At 43.7% G+C, this 19,821-nt stretch overlaps 1 protein-coding gene across 1 annotated transcript in view; it reads left to right on the top strand.

The window, feature by feature from the left end:
* SLC6A11 (solute carrier family 6 member 11) overlaps positions 1-19,821 on the top strand; it is a 191,515-nt gene that overhangs the window by 143,923 nt on the left and 27,771 nt on the right. The window contains exon 8 of the mRNA XM_054036296.1: positions 5,838-5,941. Coding sequence (XP_053892271.1) covers positions 5,838-5,941 — 104 coding nt within the window. The remainder of the gene's footprint in view (positions 1-5,837; positions 5,942-19,821) is intronic.

Here is a 19,821-nt window from a genome sequence, read left to right as displayed (position 1 = left end):
CCCTTGGAGGACACCGTCCAGATGCAGGTACCTCTAGAGGGGGAGGTAGGAAGTAGCCCGGGGCAGCTGACCCTAGTCTGGCTGCAGCACACCCAGAGCCTATGTCAGTGTGTTGCAGCCAGGATCCCCACTGACAAAGCAGCAGGCCTTCTGCCGCTGCTAGGGACCCGGGCTGGGACGCAGTGGAGTGGGTGGGCCTGCCAGACTAGTTCCCCGACGTAACTGGACGGACATAGCGAGGTGGTGTGGTTCCCCGCCGCCCTGGGGAGGGATGAGCTGCAGCCGAACCCTTCTACAAGAAGTTACAGAAATCAGAATTTACACTGAAAATGTGCCAGTGTTTTAAATCCACATCCTTTCTTTAGATCAGTTAACATTATTATTGAACGCTAAGCATTACCTAATCAAATTACATGAATAATTGTACTAGAACTGGGGAAAATGTTGCCTTTCACCTCTTCTTCCAAGGGCCTCTTCTTGTTTTCCCGAGCTGCACTCCAAAAGGGCAAGGTTCTTTCTCTTCTCCTCTTTCAGCACTCATGGGGGAATTGCAGTTTTTTATAGCCCACTTCCCTGAAAAAGGGGCTCCAGCCCCATCTACTAAATGAAGGCAGGGTAGCTTGGACTTTGCTTCCCCCATCACCTCTCTGCAGGGCAGGGAAGGCCTCTTTGGCCAGATTCCTAATGGGCCCTGCAGCTGCTGAACTTCCTCTTTCTGCTCTCTGTGGGAAGTCGTGGGCACTTCCACTGCACATGATTTCGATATTTTCAGACTACTGTGTGAATGTTGGCTGTCTTGTGAAGCCGTAAGTAAACCAAAAGGGCATAGAGTGTGTCCTTTGACTTTTCCAGCACTGCATACAGCAAGAACTGTTATTCAAATACAGTGGACTTCTACTGTGACCATATAAAACCTGTCGGTCTAGTTATTATTGACTCTAACTGGCACACCCATGAGCTTTTACATTTGTTACCTATAGCCACTCAAAATATGTAACATTATTTCACTCCTTTGACAAGAAAGAAAAATCAGAGAAATTTGTTTCAAACTGATCTTTATGACTAAAGTAAAAGGTGTGCAATTAACCAAGTGACAAATGGTCACATGAAAACTTTCACCATTCCATTTCAGCTGAAATTTTGGATGGTTTCTTATTTTTCACATCAGAGCACATGAAAGTGCAAATGACACCTCCATTCAGAATTCATTTTTCAGAACATTTGGAGCAGAAGTGTGAGCGGCTCATTGCCTGGCTGTTAAAAATCTGGCTCCTGGAAACTATGTTTATGGTATGTCCAAAGCAGAGTAAACACATCTCACAGACTCCACTGACTGAATGTTTGATTCAACAAACCCAGGAAAAAGAGAAGAATTGATTGACCACTTGTGTATCGCCTCTCTCCGCTTGTGCACTAGATTACATGCAAGAACAGACATCAGTCTCCTTTGATAGGCACTGGTTTCCTGGTTTAATTTCCTAATTCTGGTGCTCAGACACAACAGTGATAGGAAAGGCATAAGAACCTAACCAGAAGAGAATATGATTTTTGGAAATTATGTGTTCAGTATGGCAATACAGTGACAGATGTTAGACTGGGGGGAGGGATATCTGTTATTCAGTTGATAAAACCAGTTGAGTAGATTTTTTAATAACAGACTTGTATCCAGTTACATGCTAACTGTTATGAAATCTTCATGAGTTCCTTCTAGACAAGGCCTTGTGTGTTCTGTGATTTTATGACTACTGAATCTGACACAGAATCCATCCCTTGCATCACTTGTATGTAAAATAATTAAGGTTTTTAACTTTACAGTTACAGAGATAACCTTAAAATGTGAACCAAGTGTGAACTGATGTAGTGTTGCCTTCCTGAGTGTGCTCTGAGAGTGCCCATTCATTTCAAAGGCTAACACCTAATTATGGCAATTTTCAATGCTGACCTTGTTAAATCTTTCACTGCTGGTCTGAGCCTTAGTCCACAACTCCAGCCTACCTATCTCATATTCCTAGGTGTCAGAAGCCCTGGCTACATTACTAAGCCTCCCATTTCCCCATTGGCTAGGTCTACAATGCAGTTATGCATTTTCAGTGCCCTATTCTGCAGCGCATTGAACATAGCAGATTTATACACAGCATAAATTAAATTAAATTTAATATCAAACTGTATAGGTGAAGGGAAACTGCATTGATTATGTTATTTAATTTAATATTTAAGCAAATAAAAAGCTCATTTGAAAAAAATTACCTGCAGCCACTATAGAATTTGCAGTTTTACAGCGGAGGTCTGCAACAGCCAAGGGGCCTTACCGTAGAATTTAGGTCAAGCTTTCTGCAGAGTTCACAGAGCCCATTTAAAGTGTTCCCCAATATTTTGATGTTGACTCAATATTAGCTGTCACTGTCTATATTGTGCCATTATAGAAAACAGGGCTGAAGCTGCTATAAAGAAAATCCACCACCATTTCAGGGCCAGGTCTTGACTGTGGCATGATGTCTCTCAGAGCTGTATATTCTAACTAGGCCTGGAGTCCTACCTTTATCTCAAGAGTGATGTTCTCCCTACTCCACTTCCCAAGCAGCTCTGTGGTCCTGACTTCATATTACATACGTATTTGTCCCTCTTTCACAGGAGGGCTGGCCTTCCTCAGGAACAGTCAGGCTGCTGTGGTGTTGACACGAGCCCTCAGGAAGAGTTAATATGCATCGAGTGTTGTGTAATGCGGGGCCTGCATTTGACCCTTTACTGAGCAATATTGTGCAACAACTAAAACAGGGGAAAATGGTAATGGTCAGATTCTACATCTACTGATCCAGCTTCCTGGGTTTTGTTTAGACTTAAGAAAATCGTTCTCTTTCAGTTGACCTATGTTACTTCCAGCTTTCTGGAAGCTTCCAATCTCATTAAATAGCCTGTCTATCAAAAGGCTTTCCCTGTGCAGTTTTTTCCCTACCAAGTGGTGAAACGTTGAGATGTAATCAGCTGTATCTTATTCAGCATGACAGCAATGAAACCATTTAAACCACTGATGCAAATCAAATGTGACCCTAATGCCGTTCCTAAACAGAAACACTTCCAACTTCCAGCAACTCCAGAAACCAAAGCCTCCCGCAGTCACATGTCAAATAAATATGTCCCTTATATGTTTATGTATTTCTGTGCCTTTGATTACTATGCAGAGGAGGTGCTAGCCCATTGGGGGCCCTAAGCGGGAATATTTTTGTCATCCTCCTTCACACAACACATACTAATAATTAATAGGGGGCCCCTGTGAGCTGCTCGAGGCCCTAAGGAATTGTTTAGTCTGCTTATACCTAGCGCTGGCTCTGTTATTGTGATTGGCTTGGTCCATACATGAAATCTTTGAGTGGAATTTGAATCCCTTCTTGCCTCGAACTTACAGCCCCCAAAACATAACAGTCAACATTATATTATCTTGGTTTTAGTCAGGTTCCTTTTCTGCAAAACACTTCAATTGTTGTGATTAAAAGTTCTCACGAAAGTCATATAAAATACTTACTCCCAAGTGTGCAGCATACTTCATTGGGTTGGACACAGGAGCCCAGATCTGCTGGTATGGCTCCTTTGTGTAGCTCTGCTGGCAAATTCTAGACTTACAGCTGGCCACAGGAGGATCCCCTGCTGACGGAGAACCAGAATAACAGGGCCTGCAGTGCTCCACCACAGCTGTGACGAATGACCAGGACTCCCCTAACTGGCACTAATCTCTGGCTGCCATTTCGGCCTCTGGGGCCATTTGTGACAGCCTGCCCAGCGTGTATGTACATCCCAGAATAGGGGAAATGTAAAGGCCACCTTAACTCCCCTCAAGAATTGTGCTGTGCTAAGGAACTGGCCCAGGATAGGTAGGCTTTCATCTGTAGGTCACCAGAGCAAATCCAGATCATATTGGTAGTGATTAAACAATACTGCCCCACACGGGCTACAGTTTTAACCCTGTATATGTAACTTCTTCTCTCACCATCCAGTGATGTTAATGTTGTTTGCTGATTTCCAAGTCCTAACAATTATTCTTTTGGCAAGCTTGCTTACCTTGAATATGAACAATTCCTGCATCTAATTAATATCTGAAATACTCAGAGTATCCCCAAGGTGAAAAGGTTGTGCTCAGCAAGATCTGTACATAAATTTAAGTTGAATTGCCTGCTTACTTTTCCTTACAGAGAAACATGAAGGGAAAACCCCTCCATCCACAATCCAAATTTCTGACGAGTCTGATTATTGCACGTGTTGAGCTTGAGCATTCTGTCCCATGGAATGGGTCGCTGTCACTGGGGAGTAAGGGGATAGTGATGAAAAGAAAAAGATGAATGAAGGATTGAAAGTTCCATAAACAACAAGTAAAAATCATTTCAAGAATCAGTTAAGGCTAAATATTCTCACCTGTCTACATCATTTACAAAACCCAAGCACTCAGAAGCAAGGAAATGGATAGTTCAGAACCTGATAAATCTTACACTACCCACATAATAAAGAAACTATTCTTATCAGATATCAAGTAATGTGTATATCTACAACCATAGAAGTTCATATACAACCAAAGGCTGTATGTATGAATACATAATTTTTATGATTTTTGTTTCAAAAAAATATTTTGTGTTGTGTTTATATTTTGAGATTATTAATGAAAGAATAGTCATTACTTTGGGTCAGAGTTAAGATTGTTGTCTTGTGATTAAATGGCAATGACTCACTTGAGTTTGGGATGTAACATTATTCTTGAGAAGTTACATGGAAAATGAGTTATCTCTAATCAGTGCCGCACTTGTAATAGAAATGATTTTTAAAATCTAATAATAAGCATAACAATAATATTTATCTTGCGTATAGCACTTTTCATTCATCCATCAATCTCAAGCAAATCTCATTATCCCCAAATGGTGAAACTGAGGCATAGAGTTGCCCAAATCGCGTGATTTGCCAAGATTACATAGCAAGCCGGTGACAGATTCAGGAATAAACCCAGCTCTCCGAACTCTTAGCCCATTGCCCTATCCAATGGATCACACACAGCCTCCTGTGTTCGAAAGTGCTCCAGTTTCTGAGTTGCCAGGCTAGCCATTTAAAGCTCCTTAGATTGTGAGCCATTTGGGGTAGGGGCTGTCTGTCTGTTTTGTGATTGTACAGTGCCTAGCAAAGTGGGGTCCTAATCCATAACTCAGGTTTCCTGGTGCTGCTTCAATACAAATTGCACATAATAATTATTTGCCTGCTTTCCCCCCTGACTCATTGTTCAATGTGCATGAATCTGTGAATGACATCATGCATTGTGGGTATGTATTTAATTAATCTCAAATTATTTTTTTTAAAAAGTTTCTAGCTATCCCATAGGGAGGAGGCCAGGGACAGACCCTCAGCTGATATAAGTTGTCAAACCTCCGTTGACTTCAATGAAGCAAGGAGGATTTGCACTTGCTGAGGATCTGCCACTAGGGTGACCAGATGTCCCAATTTTATAGGGACAGTCCTGATATTCGGGGCTTTTTCTTATATAGGCGCCTGTTACCCCCCACCGCCTGTCCCAATTTTTTACTCTTTCTATCTGGTCACCTATCTGCCACACAAAGCCAAAGTATCCTCTTACTTACAAAGTTGGACACTTGTGAAATCCATTTGACTTCAGTTGAGTTATTCCTGATTTGCACCAGTGGTTATAAAAGGAGAATCAAATCCATGTTTTTTCTAATTTAAACAAAGTTTGCCAGATATTTACAGTTACCTCGCGTAGTTGCCTGTGAGAAAATAAACACGCTGAAAGCACAAACAATGATGATTCCTTCTTTCCCTTTGATAACGCCTTTGGTTTCTGCCTGCAGGTCTGGGTGGATGCTGGCACGCAGATATTTTTCTCTTATGCCATCTGCTTGGGATGCTTGACAGCCCTGGGGAGTTACAACAACTACAACAACAACTGCTACAGGTAACACATTTGTTTTTAACGTAGGCCTCAATCCTGCAAACACCTATGCACTTAGCTTCATTTGTATGTGTAGCCCCACCGGCATCAGTGGAAATCTTCTCATGAATATAGTTAAGCACATGCATGAATGTTTGTTGAATCGAGGCCTTATTTGGTTAAGAATAGTCGGGAGGGGGGGCAGGTGTCTGTTTTTCAAGTCATGTGCATGGAGGTCTGAATTGTGTGACTCTTATGGACACCAGTGGGCATTGCACAGCCTCAGCCATCCCATAAAGGTATTGGAACATGCACCCTTATTGGTCTAATTCTATTTTAAAGCATTGTAAAAATCATACTGAAATATTTTAGACATAGCCGCTTTAAAAAAAAAAATCTTGTTAAAATAAATTAGCTTGACTTACTCTTTGGATGCTGTTCTCCTTGAAGTTGTACTAGATATTAGGTAAAGCACATTAAAAGGCCCTAATTTATCACCGGTATCCTCTATTGAAATCAATGGGAGTTTTGCTGTTAACTTCAATGGGGCTTAAGCACATGCTTAAGTGCTTTCCTGAATCGGTGCCAAAGGGAGATATGTGCCCACATAGGACTTGAGCCTGTGCAAAATTCCATTGATTTCACTGGGGTGTAGGCAGAGCCGGCTCCAGCTTTTTTGTCGCCCCAAGCAGCAAAGGGGGGGGGGGGAAACGATTGAGCTGCTGCCAAAGAGGAAGAGACGAGGTGAAGGACTTGCCGCTGAATTTCCGCCAAAGAGTAAAACGGGGCGCTTGAGCTGCCGCCAAAGTGCCGCCCCTGTCTATTGGCCGCTCCAGGCACCTGCTTCCGTTGCTGGTGCCTGGAGCCGGCCATGGGTGTAGGATCAGCCCCATAGAGAGGAGCTTAGGTGCCTGCCCTTTTTCTCTGAGTAGTAGTAACAAAGAAGTAACAAAGTATTATATACTAGTGAGAGAGTCATTCGTTTGAATGTGTTCTGCTAGCATATGGTGTAACCTAAAAGAATAGCCTTAAATGGAACTTAAGTACATGCTTTAAGTTAATCATGTGCTATCATGCTGTCTTGAGCAAGGAAACTTGCCTGGATCAGGACTTTAATATTAATCCATGTTACACACAAACTGGTGCAAATAATAAGAAAAATGACTGACCTAAAAAAGAAGCCCCCAAGTGAACCTATATTCAGGAATATGTGTGAATTAGTCTGTAAACTGAGAAAATGGAGAACAAATTACAAATACTTGAAAATTATTGTGAGTTTTTTCAAATTAATTATTCAATTGACACTGTTTAACAAGCCCTAGTCTCTCTCTCACACACCCACACCCACAAACACCACCAGGGGTGTGTACAGGAATAAACATTTGACCGCTTTTTGAGGGACACATCCTGTGCCCCCTCTCCTCCTCCCCCGTGCCCCAGGGCTAGAGGAGCTCAATCTCCCTGCTGCGGTCCCAAGCTGGAGAAGCTCTGTGTCCCTACTGATTAGGGGGGAGGGGAGGATGCCCCTGCTTGCCCTCCCTTGTGCATGCCCCTGCACACTACCTATCACACCTTCAGTGGGCCACAGGGGTGCTGGGGGTGTGGCAGGACTCCCTGGCTTGAAGTATTAAAAACAACCAAATACATGATTTCCCTCACATATGGGGTTTACAGTTTTGTTCAATGGCTTCCAGCACCCAAATTGTTCCAACACCCCTGCTGGGACAGTCACTTTTCAAACACAGATCAAGACATATGTCATATTTCTGAACTCAGCTCTTTACACTGTTTCCCCAATCATGAACTATTCATGTGTAATTAGACAGTTAATTCATGGAACAGCACTAAAGTGGTTTTCTCAATGCACCAAACCACAATATTACAGAGAAAGAATGTAACAATATCTTACCTTCATATACTAGTATCTAAAATGCAGTCTCATTGGCTTCTCCTAATATAAACTCTTACTTTTTCCCCTTTGGTTTGTATATCTAGAGCAATGAAAAGAAAAATCCCTTAATTCACTAATTTGCATTTATATAGTAAACAGGGGGCCATTGCTTTTGTTTTGGGTGGCTAATTTGTAACTTAACATATCTGAACCCAGTCAGATTTCTGGATCAGTCCCAGAACTGATCTGGGACTAGTCTGTGTGTGATTCAGCAGCTTTTACTATAAGGCATTACATTAAAATATAAATGTGCTATTGCTGAAGAGATATGCAGAGTGAGTACTTAAGGGCCTTTTTAATACTAATAAAGACAACCAATGATGATATGATGCAAAAGCAACACAATTATCAACAACAACAAAACCCTGAAGGATTTGAATCCTAAATTACAGTGCATGAACAAGCCTTGCAGGAAAGTACTGGAGGCAGTTATAGAAACTGCATGCTGTGTCCGCTCAGTCCTGCCATGCCTTTCGATGAGAGAAAAGCCACCCTGAACGGCCACCAATATAAGAGAGTGGGAGAGAAAAGAGCATTAGAGAAATGTGGATGCTTAGGGAATAAAAGGCAGACCAGCTTTTGTACAAATTGAATGTCTGCTAAATTACCCAAAAGAGACTGAAGTAAACTGCCTTGCAAACATGTGAAATTGCTCACAGTTCAATAGGCAACAAAGGTTGTTATCCACTCTGGACCAGACGCTTAGCTGGTATAAATTGGTGTAATTCCATTGAAGGCTTGGAATGACATTAATTTGCATCAGCTGAGGGTCTGACCAGGTACCTTCAAAATCAACATGATGTCCCCACTGGAAAATTGTGGGTAATGAAATTGTTTTCTCAGTAGTTGGAGTAATGCTTTGCCCAAACAAACTACAGCTTTTTCTTCTTCATTCTGTCCTGCGACATCTCTTATAAAAAACTACTTCAGTCCCAGCCCGAACAGCTGCGGTAGCACTCCCTGTAGTTTTGTAATCTAGTACTGTACAGTGCTCGATAAGGGCTAAGAGAATAGATAAAGGCTCACTCTGAGGGCAGCAAGGCAACCAGCATGCTAGGTGCTCCCCAACATGTCTCTGAAATAGTGGAATTTGATAGTAGGGTAAGGAGACTGAAACCACACTGGAGGTTCCTTGGCCCTCTGGACTCTTCGTTTACATAGGCTAATTATGACTCTTCAAGAGAAATCACAAAATGTTAATACTCATGAACAACCACAGCACATTACTTATGGCACCTGGACCAATGTACAGTCCTCCATGGAGGTAGGTTCTTCCTGTGGTAGTCAATGGATGACTTAAAAGGGGTAATGGCTTGAAGATTAAAGTTAAATTCTTCCCTGGCTGAAGGACAGATCCATTCCAAAGGCTAGAGGGGGAAGACAATATAGAAAGCCATTTGCTTAAGAAGTAGAGGCCATGGCTGCTTATACACCTTATACTGTGTGACTTCAAGATCAGTTGGTCCCGATTTAGGAAAAAGTATGAACATGGCCAGTTACACATGATTTCTTTTGTGATGATAAAACAGAAATGAACGCCTATGATGGAGTAAAAAAGCCCTGCATATCACCTCACTGTCCGCTGCGTTTGACTTAGCTTTCAATCAGTGCAATTCAGAAGCACAGACCACTATCACCTGAGCTAAAGAAGAACGTAAAGAGCCTATGACATGTCGTTAAATGATACTTATTCTATCCAGTACAGGGCAGTGGCACAAGTATGCTCTAGCCAGCATATTATGATATCAAACCACTGATTTCCTCCATGCCAATATCCGGGGTGCCAAGCCCAGGAACAACACATTTTATTGTAGGATTCTCTCTTTTCTGAGGGAGAGTTACAGTGTAAAATAATGAAATGGGAGAGAAGAGTCACCCAGTTGAAAAGCAATATAATTTTAAATGGCATCTTCTTTACTGGAAACAAGACAGGAAAATCTGTAGGTATACCAGCAAAAGAAATCAATTCACTGGGATTGTGAAGGGCAGTTGTCAATGAGAAAAAACACAGATTCTTCAAATCCATCCTTAAAACTCTCCTGTGCTGTGATGCTTACAGAAAACTGGTCAGTGGGTAGGCCACTGTTGTGCTGAGACCACTGCCTAGCCTGCTGACCAATATGGTCTCATTCTTTCCTTACATTCCCACATCTGTCTGTCTGTTTCCAGCTGTTGTCTTTTGCCTCATACTTAGATTGTGAGCTCTTTTGTTCTGTGTTTGTACAGCGCCTAGCACAGCGGGGTCCTGATCCACAACTGTGGCTCCTAGGTACTATGGTAATACTAATAATTATTAATAATTCTCTTCTACCCAGTATGACTGGTGTCCTATCACTCACCAATCAATCCCAATACCTCATGGAGACACTGCTTCTGACCAAGAGCAGTCTGTGGACCCAAAGAGGGCTGCCAATGGATTCTGCAGCACCAGCTCGGGTGGAGGGGGATACAGCCAGCATCCTCCTGCTTCCATCTACATTTTGGTGCCTGCTGGAAGTGCAAAGATTCACATCACAATGATGGCAATATCCAAGCCACATATAAAGCGAGAGAATAAGGATTTTGCCACATTAAACAATTCCACAATTTTAAATAGGGACGAGGAGCACAGTACCTCTCTACAAATGGGGGGGTGGAGGGATAGGAGGGAGAGTGAGAGGAGGCACTGAGACTCAGTGTGGGAAGGAGGCAGCCAGCTCCAGACTGGGAAGAAGGGTCCAGGGGGTTCCTACCTGCTTCCAGGCCTGTTCCAACCCCTCCAGATCATGCTCCCTGCTTCCCAGCCCCCACAGTGGCTGCTCAAGCCCCTCTGAGTTCTGCTCTTGTCCCCCCTGCTCCCCAGGTATGTGCAAGTTTATATGAGGTCAGAGCTCCCACAGTATTTCCATTGTGGAGGTGGTAGCCTCCCCTGCCATCCCAATTCTGCTACCCTGATTTTAAAATTGTAGTGCAGTTATAGTAAAATACGTTCCACCTATGGGACTTTACAGTCCCCCATGCTGTAATCAGCAACCTTTGGCATGCGGCCCATCAGGGAAATCGCTGGCGGGCCGGGACAATTTGTTTACCTGCAGCGTCCACAAGTTCAGCGGATCGCAGCTCCCACTGGCCGCGGTTTGCCATTCCAGGCCATATGGGGGCTGCAGGAAGCAACGTGGGCTGAGGGATGTGCTGGCCACCACTTCCCGCAGCCCCCATTGGCCTGGAACAGCGAACCGCGGCCAGTGGGAGCTGCAATCAGCCGAACCTGCGGAAGCTGCAGGTAATCAAACCATCCCAGTCTACCAGCAGATTTCCCTGAGGGGCCGCATGCCAAAGATTGCTGATCCCTGCTGTACTATCTGAGCACCTCACAATCTTTAATGGATTCATCCTTACAATATCCTATCAGGTAGGAAAGTACTGCTATCCCTGATTTCCAGATGGACAACTGAGGAACAGAGATGCTAGGTGGTTTGTCCATGCTCATACTAGAGGGCTATGTCAGAGCAGGGAATTGAGCCCCGGTCCCCTGAGTCCTAGGTTAGCAACCTAACCACTGGGCCATCCTTCCTTCCTTCAGCTCTGAAAGTCTGCATCACTTTTTGTTAGCCTCATTCATGGTTACTGGCTTCCATACTCACATAAATCCATTCTTGGTACTTCTTTAGAATTTATAAGCTGAGTACAAACTACAGAATGCTTAGCTTCCAGAAACAGATCCCCAGAGTGGGAACTTTGTGTTAACTAAGCCTGATTACCCATCCTCAAGTCCTCTTGCCTCGTTGTGCTGGCAGAGCAAAGCATTTTGTTGAATTCTTCAGCAGAAGAGAGTAATTCCCATAATGCCCTTGCATTGCAAAATTTTGTCTTGAGGAAATGCTCATAATTCAGCACAGTTTGAACTACTACATTTTGCTTTAGATTTAACAGCATAGTAAGGTTTCTAGAGGCAGATTACTCCATCATTTCTAATATATACCATTTTCCCTCAGTTTATTGCCTCATTGTTGTTTAGAGTGGGTTATTGATTGATTGAACACTCACAGAAGTTAAACAGAAATCAAAGTCGTGTGAAAGGTCACTAGGGTAGTGGCAAAGAAGAATATTTGTGACAGGAAAAGGGCTAAAGTGTGAAATGGCCCTGGGTATGGTTTGGAAATGCAGCATAGAACTGTTACATCATTAAGGATCCATTGAATTTACAACCAGGAATGTGTATTATCGATGCTTACCTGTACCAATCAGAGGTATTTTTCTGTTCCTATAAATTTTTAGTATGAAACACGTGATTTATAAAGATAATCTCTGGCGGTCAGAGAGAAAGAAGTCAATGGGAGGAAGAGCCCATATCTCATAATCTAACTGTAATTTGTCTATCTTGTGGAAACTGGATAATCACTGCCATTTGCCTTTTTAATAAGAAATGGAGTTTTATAATCCCAACAAATTTGGCATTATAATTTATAGTAGTACAATGATAAAATGACGGATGGCTTGATCATCCATTAACTTAGAAAGGAGTTCATCAGGACTAACCTCATTGAAGCTAATGGTGTGTAAATGAGGGGAGAATTGGGCTCCTACACTGTGGTTTCATATTAGGGTCTTGAATGTCTAGTAGGCATCTGAAGAAGTAAGGTTTTTTACCCATGAAAGCTTATGCTCAGATAAATCTGTTAGTCTTTGAGGTGCCACCAGACTCCTTGTTGTTTTAGTAGGCTAAGTTCTCCCAATCAGTTCTCACCTTCTCACGGGCAGGCTGCACTTTAACCACCCCTGACCCTGGCTATGAGAAAGGGAAAATGGTCCAATTCCCACTACACCTGCTCTGTACCTGTAGAGGTGGCCCATAATTTTGCAGAGTGTCCCTAGCAACTAGTTTCTAGGAGAAATGTCTTGCAATTAAGGATGCAGGTTTCTTATGTCAAGAAAAAATCATGGGTAGCGTAATTTTCCTGTTTATCTGTGACGATTTTTGTGTCTGTGACTCACCCTACAGTGGCAGCTCCTGTGGCTCCTATTCTGTGGGGCTGGGTCCAGCTTTCTGTTTCAGACGTTGTGGCCAGGTGTGTGGGGTCGCGGTGCCATTCATGACGGAGGTGTGGTGGGACCCAAAGTGAGGGCTTGCGAGTTCCCTCACAACCCCGGGGCCCAGCCCCAGGAGCCACCGCTGCCCGGGTTGAGTGTGGGGAAGGTTTGCTCTCCACTCCCCACCCCCTATCTCCTCTCCCCACCAGGCTGGGATTAGGGTTGCTATGCATGGTTGGTGCCCCCTCAGTTGTTAGGGAATTTTTTAAATCAAAAATCATGGTGCAGTCACTAAACCCGTGACTTTTACTAAATTTACTATGACTGCACGTGATTTTTTATTTTAAAAAGTGTCATGACATATCTGCAGCCCTATTTATGATTGTGTGGCTTCATCCACCCAGCCCATTTATACTAGAGTAAGCTGCCCTGTGGCATGACACATTTTAGATTGGTACATCATGTCTAAATAGCGGTTAACACTAATGCACTTACACTGGTGTAACCCTCTTGCATTCCCCAAAAAGTGTAGACAAGACCTGTGTTCCTTAGCATGCTATTGCTGGGAAACCACTGGGTGTGTGGTGTTACTGTCATGACAAAGTAGCATTTTACACCCACTTTGCACAGGGGTAAATGACTGCAGAGTAGCAATGGGGAGATTATGAAGTGGCACTGACCAGTTTCAAATAGGCCCTGCCTTTTGACAAGTGGAAGGATGGTGAGTGGCATCTGTGCTCCTCAAAGGCAAGTAGATGAGTGGAGATAATGGGGGACTCTCGGGACTCCATGTAGGATTCAGTGGACCTCTTCAGACAAGGGCCAAGAGAATGCTTAGCAGCATTCTCCATCCTGCAGTGTGTGAAGTAGCTGATAGGTGAATGCCTTGAATTATTCAGATGATTTAAAACACTCTCATTTGGGAAAACTGGAAGCTTTCATACAAAGTTGAAGGTTTCTTTTCATTTAAAATCACTTTGGATTTCAGCAGAGCACTGATGCCTTCCAGGCAAAGACACAGATAAAAAATTGAAGGAAGAATTAGTTAAACTTGCTTCCAGTGTTTCATGTGTATGCTTGTTTTAAAATTTGTTAGCTGCATAAATACTAATTCCAGGCCAAAACCAAAACAGTCATAGAGCTGTGTTCAAATTTTAAATTTCTATTGATTTCTTTGGAGGAAAAGGAGGAAGGAATTAAAGAGGCTGATGGAGTTCTCAAAACTCATTCGCATGAGGCTGAAAATTCAAATTTAAGGTTCCATGGGGCAGGAACATTTACTGGGTCCCTGATGAACAAAGGGTTAACTCGATTCATGGTTGCCCTGCTACTACTTTGTGACAGCTATGCTGGTGCACAACAGCCCAAAAACAGCCTCATGGGGATGACCCCAGTACAGAGCCCTCTGACCAGTGCAGAACCAGCCCTGGCCGCTACCCTTCAAGAGCTCCTGGTACAGAGGATGTACCGGGACATGGCGGGAGCAGGTGGAGAAAGAGGACATGGGGGTATAGCTTGGGTAGTCCTGTGCCTTAAGCTATTCCCCAGCTGCCACACGGGAATTGGAAAAAAAGGGACTGACCTAACTAGTGCTGGGGGCTGGAAGCTCCAGGACAGGGTGTAGGGACCGGGGCTTGGGTGGTGAGGCCTAATGGTTAGAGTCGGGAGCCTGGAACCAGAGCCAGGATCAGAGCTGAAAACAGAGTCAGGTGCCAAGCCGAAGGTCAGAGCTGGAGTCAGCATCAGGGATAGGGCGTAGGACCTAGAGTAAAGCAGGAACCAGGAACACACCAGGGCCTGGGATAAGGAGGACAGGAACCAAGAACGCGCTGTGAGGCAGGGCTCAGGAGTCAGACAAATAGGCAGGGTTCATAGTAGCAGCCAGTCAAAGATTCCTCTAGTTTGCTCAGACAACTTCCTGTACCTCTTTCCGGTTTCCATAGAGCTTTCCAGCCAATTGGGTGCAGATTTCCAGCTTTGTGGGTGCAGCCCTTTGCAAGCTGGAGCTTCACTGGCCTCCTCCTCCAGTCATTCAGATGAGTAGCTGTGTGGTGGCTGTGGTCTGAGCACTGCCTGGTGACCTGTGGGCCCACGTTTGAGACCTATGAACCCTCACATCATCCCCTCCCCTAACATGCCCTCTGGGCACTAGTAAGCCAGGTAGTAATCCAGGTTCTCTAGGAAGTGTGGACATTCTCCATCGGTTGCCAGGAGCACTCTCCAGGACTGTAGCCCTTCCGAACATAAAACAGCCATACTGGCTCAGACCAATGGTCCATCTAGCCCAGTATCCTGTCTTCCAACAGTGGCCAATGCCAGATGCTTCAGGGGGAATGAACAAAAGAGGGCAATCATGTGGTCCATCCTCTGTTGTCCACTCCCAGCTTCTGTCAGTCAGAGACTAAGGACACCCACAGCCTGGGGTTGCATCCCTGACCATCTTGCCTAATAGCCATTGATGGACCTATCCTCCATGAACTTATCTAATTTGTTTTTGGATCCCGTTATAGTTTTTGCTTGGCAATGAGTTCCACAGGTTGACTGCATTGTGTGAAGAAGTACTTCCTTTTGTTTGTTTTAAACTTGCTGCTTATAAATTTCATTGGGTGACCCCTGGTTCTTATACACCTCTACCTCGATATAACGCTGTCCTCGGGAGCCAAAAAATCTTACCGCATTATAGGTGAAACCGCGTTATATTGAACTTGCTTTGATCCGCCAGAGTGTGCAGCCCTGACCCCCCGGAGCACTGCTTTACCGTGCTATATCCGAATTCATGTTATATCGGGTCGCGTTATATCAAGTTAGCGGTGTATTATCTGAAGGAGTAAATGACACTTCCTTATTTACTTTTTCCACACCATTCATTATTTAACAGACCTCTTTCATATCCCCCTTAGTCGTCTCTTTTCCAAGCTGAAAAATCCCAGTGTTTTTAATCTCTTCTCATCTGAAGGCTGTTCCATACCCATTGAAACTATAGTAAAGAACAGAATTATCAGACACATAGACGAACATGATTTGTTGGGGGAAGAGCCAACACTGCTTCTGTAAAGGGAAATCATCCTTCACCAATCTATTATAATTCTTTGAGGGGGTCAACAAACATGTGAACAAGGGGATATAGTGTAATTGGACTCAGAAAGCCTTTGACAAGATCTGTCACCAAAGGCTCTTAAGCAAAGTAAGCAGCCATGGGATAAGAGGGACAGTCAGAAACTGGTTAAAAGGCAGGAAACAAAGGATAAGAATAAATGGTCAGTTTTCACAATGGAGAGAGGTAAATAGTGGTGTCCCCAAAGGATCTGTACTGAGACTAGTGCTGTTCAACATATTCATAAATGATCTGGAAAAAGGGGTAAACATTGAGCTGGCAAAATTTACACACGATACAAAATTACTCAAGATAGTTAAGTCCAAAACAGACTGCTAAGTGTTACAAAGGGATCTCACAAAATCGGGTGACTGGGCAGCAAAATGGCAGATGAAATTCAATGTTGATAAATGCAAAATAATGCACATTGGAAAACATAATCCCAACTATGCATATAAAATGATGGGGTCTAAATTAGCTGTTACCACTCAAGAAAGAGATCTTTTCATAGAATATCAGGGGTGGAAGGGACCTCAGGAGGTCATCTAGTCCAACCCCCTGCTCAAAGCAGGACCAATCCCCAGACAGATTTTTGCCCCAAATGCCTAAATGGCCCCCTCAAGGATTGAGCTCACAACCGTGGGTTTAGCAGGCCAATGCTCAAACCACTGAGCGATCCCTTGGAGTCATTATGGATAGTTCTCTGAAAATATCCAGTCAACATGCAGTGGCAGTCAAAAAAGCAAACAGAATGTTGGGAATAATTAAGAAAGGGATAAATAATAAAACAGAAAATATCATATTTCCCCTATATAAATCCATGGTAGGCCCACATCTTGAATACTGCGTGCAGATGTGTTCACCTCATCTCAGAAAAGATATATTGGAATTGGAAAAGGTTCAGAAAAGGACAACAAAAATGATTAGGGGTATGGAACGGCTGCCATATGAGGAGAGATTAATAAGACTGGGACTTTTCAGCTTGGAAAAGAGACAATGAAGGAGGGATATGACAGCGGTCTATAAAATCATGACTGGTGTGGAGAAAGTAAATAAGGAAGTGTAATTTACTCCTCATAACACAAGAAGTAGGGGTCACCAAATGAAATTAATTGACAGCAGGTTTAAAACGAACAAAAGGAAGTATTTTTTCACACAACACACCGTCAACCTGTGGAACTCCTTACCAGAGGATGTTGTGAAGGCCAAGACTATAACAGGGTTAAAAAAGAACTAGATACGTTCATGGAGGATAGAGCCATCAATCAATCAATGGCTATTAGCCAGGATGGACTGGGATGGTGTCCCTAGCCTCTGTTTGCCAGAAGCTGGGAATGGGAGACAGGGGATGGATCACTTGATGATTACCTGTTCTGTTCATTCCCTCTGAACAGACCTAGTATTGGTCACTGTCGGAAGACGAGGATAGTGGGCTAGATGGACCTTTGGTCTAACCCAGGATGGCTGTTCTTATATATCAGTGTGGTGAGAGAATGGTTCCTGAATGTGTGGCTTCAGGAGTGTCGAAAACTAGGTGTGTTCAGTGAGAAGGGGCAAGTCTAGTTCAAAGGTGACGGGGTTAATTTGCTGGCAAACTTGGTAGAGGCTAAGAAACTGGTAGTCAGTTTACGGGGTGGCCTGTTCTTGTGTAGGTTTTTCATCAAGAGCCAGACCCTCCTGTTGTTGGCAATCCTCATATTGTGTGTAGCTCTTCTGGGCATCTTCCAGGTGAACTTTTAGGTCATCTTGGTTTTGATGTCTCTGTTTTATCCAGTCCAATGCTGCTGGGTTGTGGGTAGCTCTGGGTAGAACCGAGGGTGGAACCCGTAGTTTTAAAAAGAAAGGGCTTTGCCCCATAGACACATGTTCTGTGTTATTGTACACAAACTCTGCATGAGATAGCAGCAAGGATCAGTTATTCTGGTGGAAGATATAGTGCTCCAGGAATAGGTTGGTTCTATCTGTTTGACCGTTTGTTTGAGGGTGTTAGACGGAGAAGAGACAAGAACAGATACCCATAATCCGAAGAGTTTCTTGCCAGATACGGGATAATTGTGCACGGGGGTGGAGGCAATGCACCCTGGGAGGGCATGGAGGCAGACCAATTGGTCCACCCAGAGCAAGGCAGAGGGTAGGCCAATGCAGGGGATGAAGTGTGCCATCTTTGTGAGGTGGTTCACTACTGTCAGAATGGTTGTGAACCCTCTGGACTTGGGTAGTTCTACTACTAAATCTAAGGCAATGACTGTCCAGGGGCCAGGTGGAGTCTCAAGGGGTTGCAGGAGTCCAAGGGGTTTATTGTGTGGCACCTTGGAGCAGCCACACACACTGCTAGAAGCCACATAGGCCTGCACTTTGGCCCACATGAAAGGCCACCAGAAGACACGAGAGATGAGGTGCTGAGTTTTAAAGTGGCCAAAATGTCCTTCCATTGAGAGTCATGACATACTCTAGGCTGTAGTCCTTGGTGGCCTGGGGGGGCATATATACACCCGGTTACCCCATCTTAGCTGTCATGGGATTCCTTACTTATGGCTTCCTGCTCGATGGAGGGATCTTGTGGGCCAAGTCTGATTGCATGAGGGTGAGCAGATCTTGGCAGGGAGCCACCCGCACCCAGAAAGTTATGAGGCTTGAGGATGCAGGAGGTTTTTTTGGGTTTGAGTCCTTTAGGTCAGTGTAATATGTACGCTGTGTTGCTCCAGTTGTGCTCCAGTATAACGCCATTGATTTCAGTGCAGTTACAGTGGTACAAAACTTGAGCAATGTAATAGTGAATCAGAACCAATACATCTGCTGTGTTTGGATAGTGCTCCTGTGGAGTTGAGGAAATGGGGTATATGTAGCTTTGGGTTTTTTTCATGTCTCTGTGATCCAACCATCACCTCTGTCCATGACACATAAGCTACTTAATATCTCAGCTCATTCCTCAGAGTTTTGTACCTGGATATGGCAGCATGTATTTATGTTAAGTAACAATGTGATAAGACTTACATTTGTAACTCTAATTCAGGGAATTCTTCAGAATGACTGTTTCCCAAATGTGGTCAAATGTCCCTGTGACACTCAATAAAAGGTGGTCAGATACTATGATGATAGGCTTGGTAGGAAAGCATAGATAGATTAAATCTAAACACAAACCCTAAACTTGATGTTTTCAATTCATATGTAGAGACAATCAGGCTTACTAGCTAGGTTGAGTGTCCTTAGCTCCTTTCTCATTTTTTAGATTCAGTGAAGATATGCATTGTTTAAAGACAGGTGTGTATTTTGTTTTATGGTAGTTCTGTGGGCTTTATTCTACATAGTACAAGTTATGATCCAGATGAAAAAGAACTGGAAAGCCCTCCTGTAGGGACCTTGGGCCAGATCCACGGCTGATGGAACTTTACATTTGCAATCTGGTGAAAATTGATTTGCATCGCTGAGGATCTAGCCCATTGTGTTTCTTGTTTGTATGTAAAGCACCACAAATACTTATGACTTTTTAGGATATATAATAAACAATAATAATCCAAGTGCAAAAGTATTCTTTAGTCTTGAAGATGGAATATATTTTGAGAAATGTATTCCAAGTACTTCTTGTTAATAAATAAATGGTTTTTTTCCCTTTTGGAAGAATTCCTCTTGGGGGAATTCCCCCAAAGCTCATCTTTATTTCTTCCATCCCCCACCAAAGGCTCTGCACTGAGCTGCCTTTTCCCTCCAGGTGAGAGAGCCTAGGTTGGGCTCTCTCCAGAATGATCAACTCAGTGTCTGAGTAAACTGAAAATAATTGCTTGTGAAATGCCCCTTCAGTCTGCACACTTCCAAACATGCACAGTACACAGTGCTCCCACCCTGGGGACA

The sequence above is a fragment of the Malaclemys terrapin genome, chromosome 7 (genome assembly GCF_027887155.1).
Source record: "Malaclemys terrapin pileata isolate rMalTer1 chromosome 7, rMalTer1.hap1, whole genome shotgun sequence".
In the NCBI taxonomy this organism is placed as follows: Eukaryota; Metazoa; Chordata; order Testudines; family Emydidae; genus Malaclemys; species Malaclemys terrapin.
Note: the sequence above shows the minus strand (reverse complement) of the source record. Positions and strands in the feature narration are given on the sequence as shown.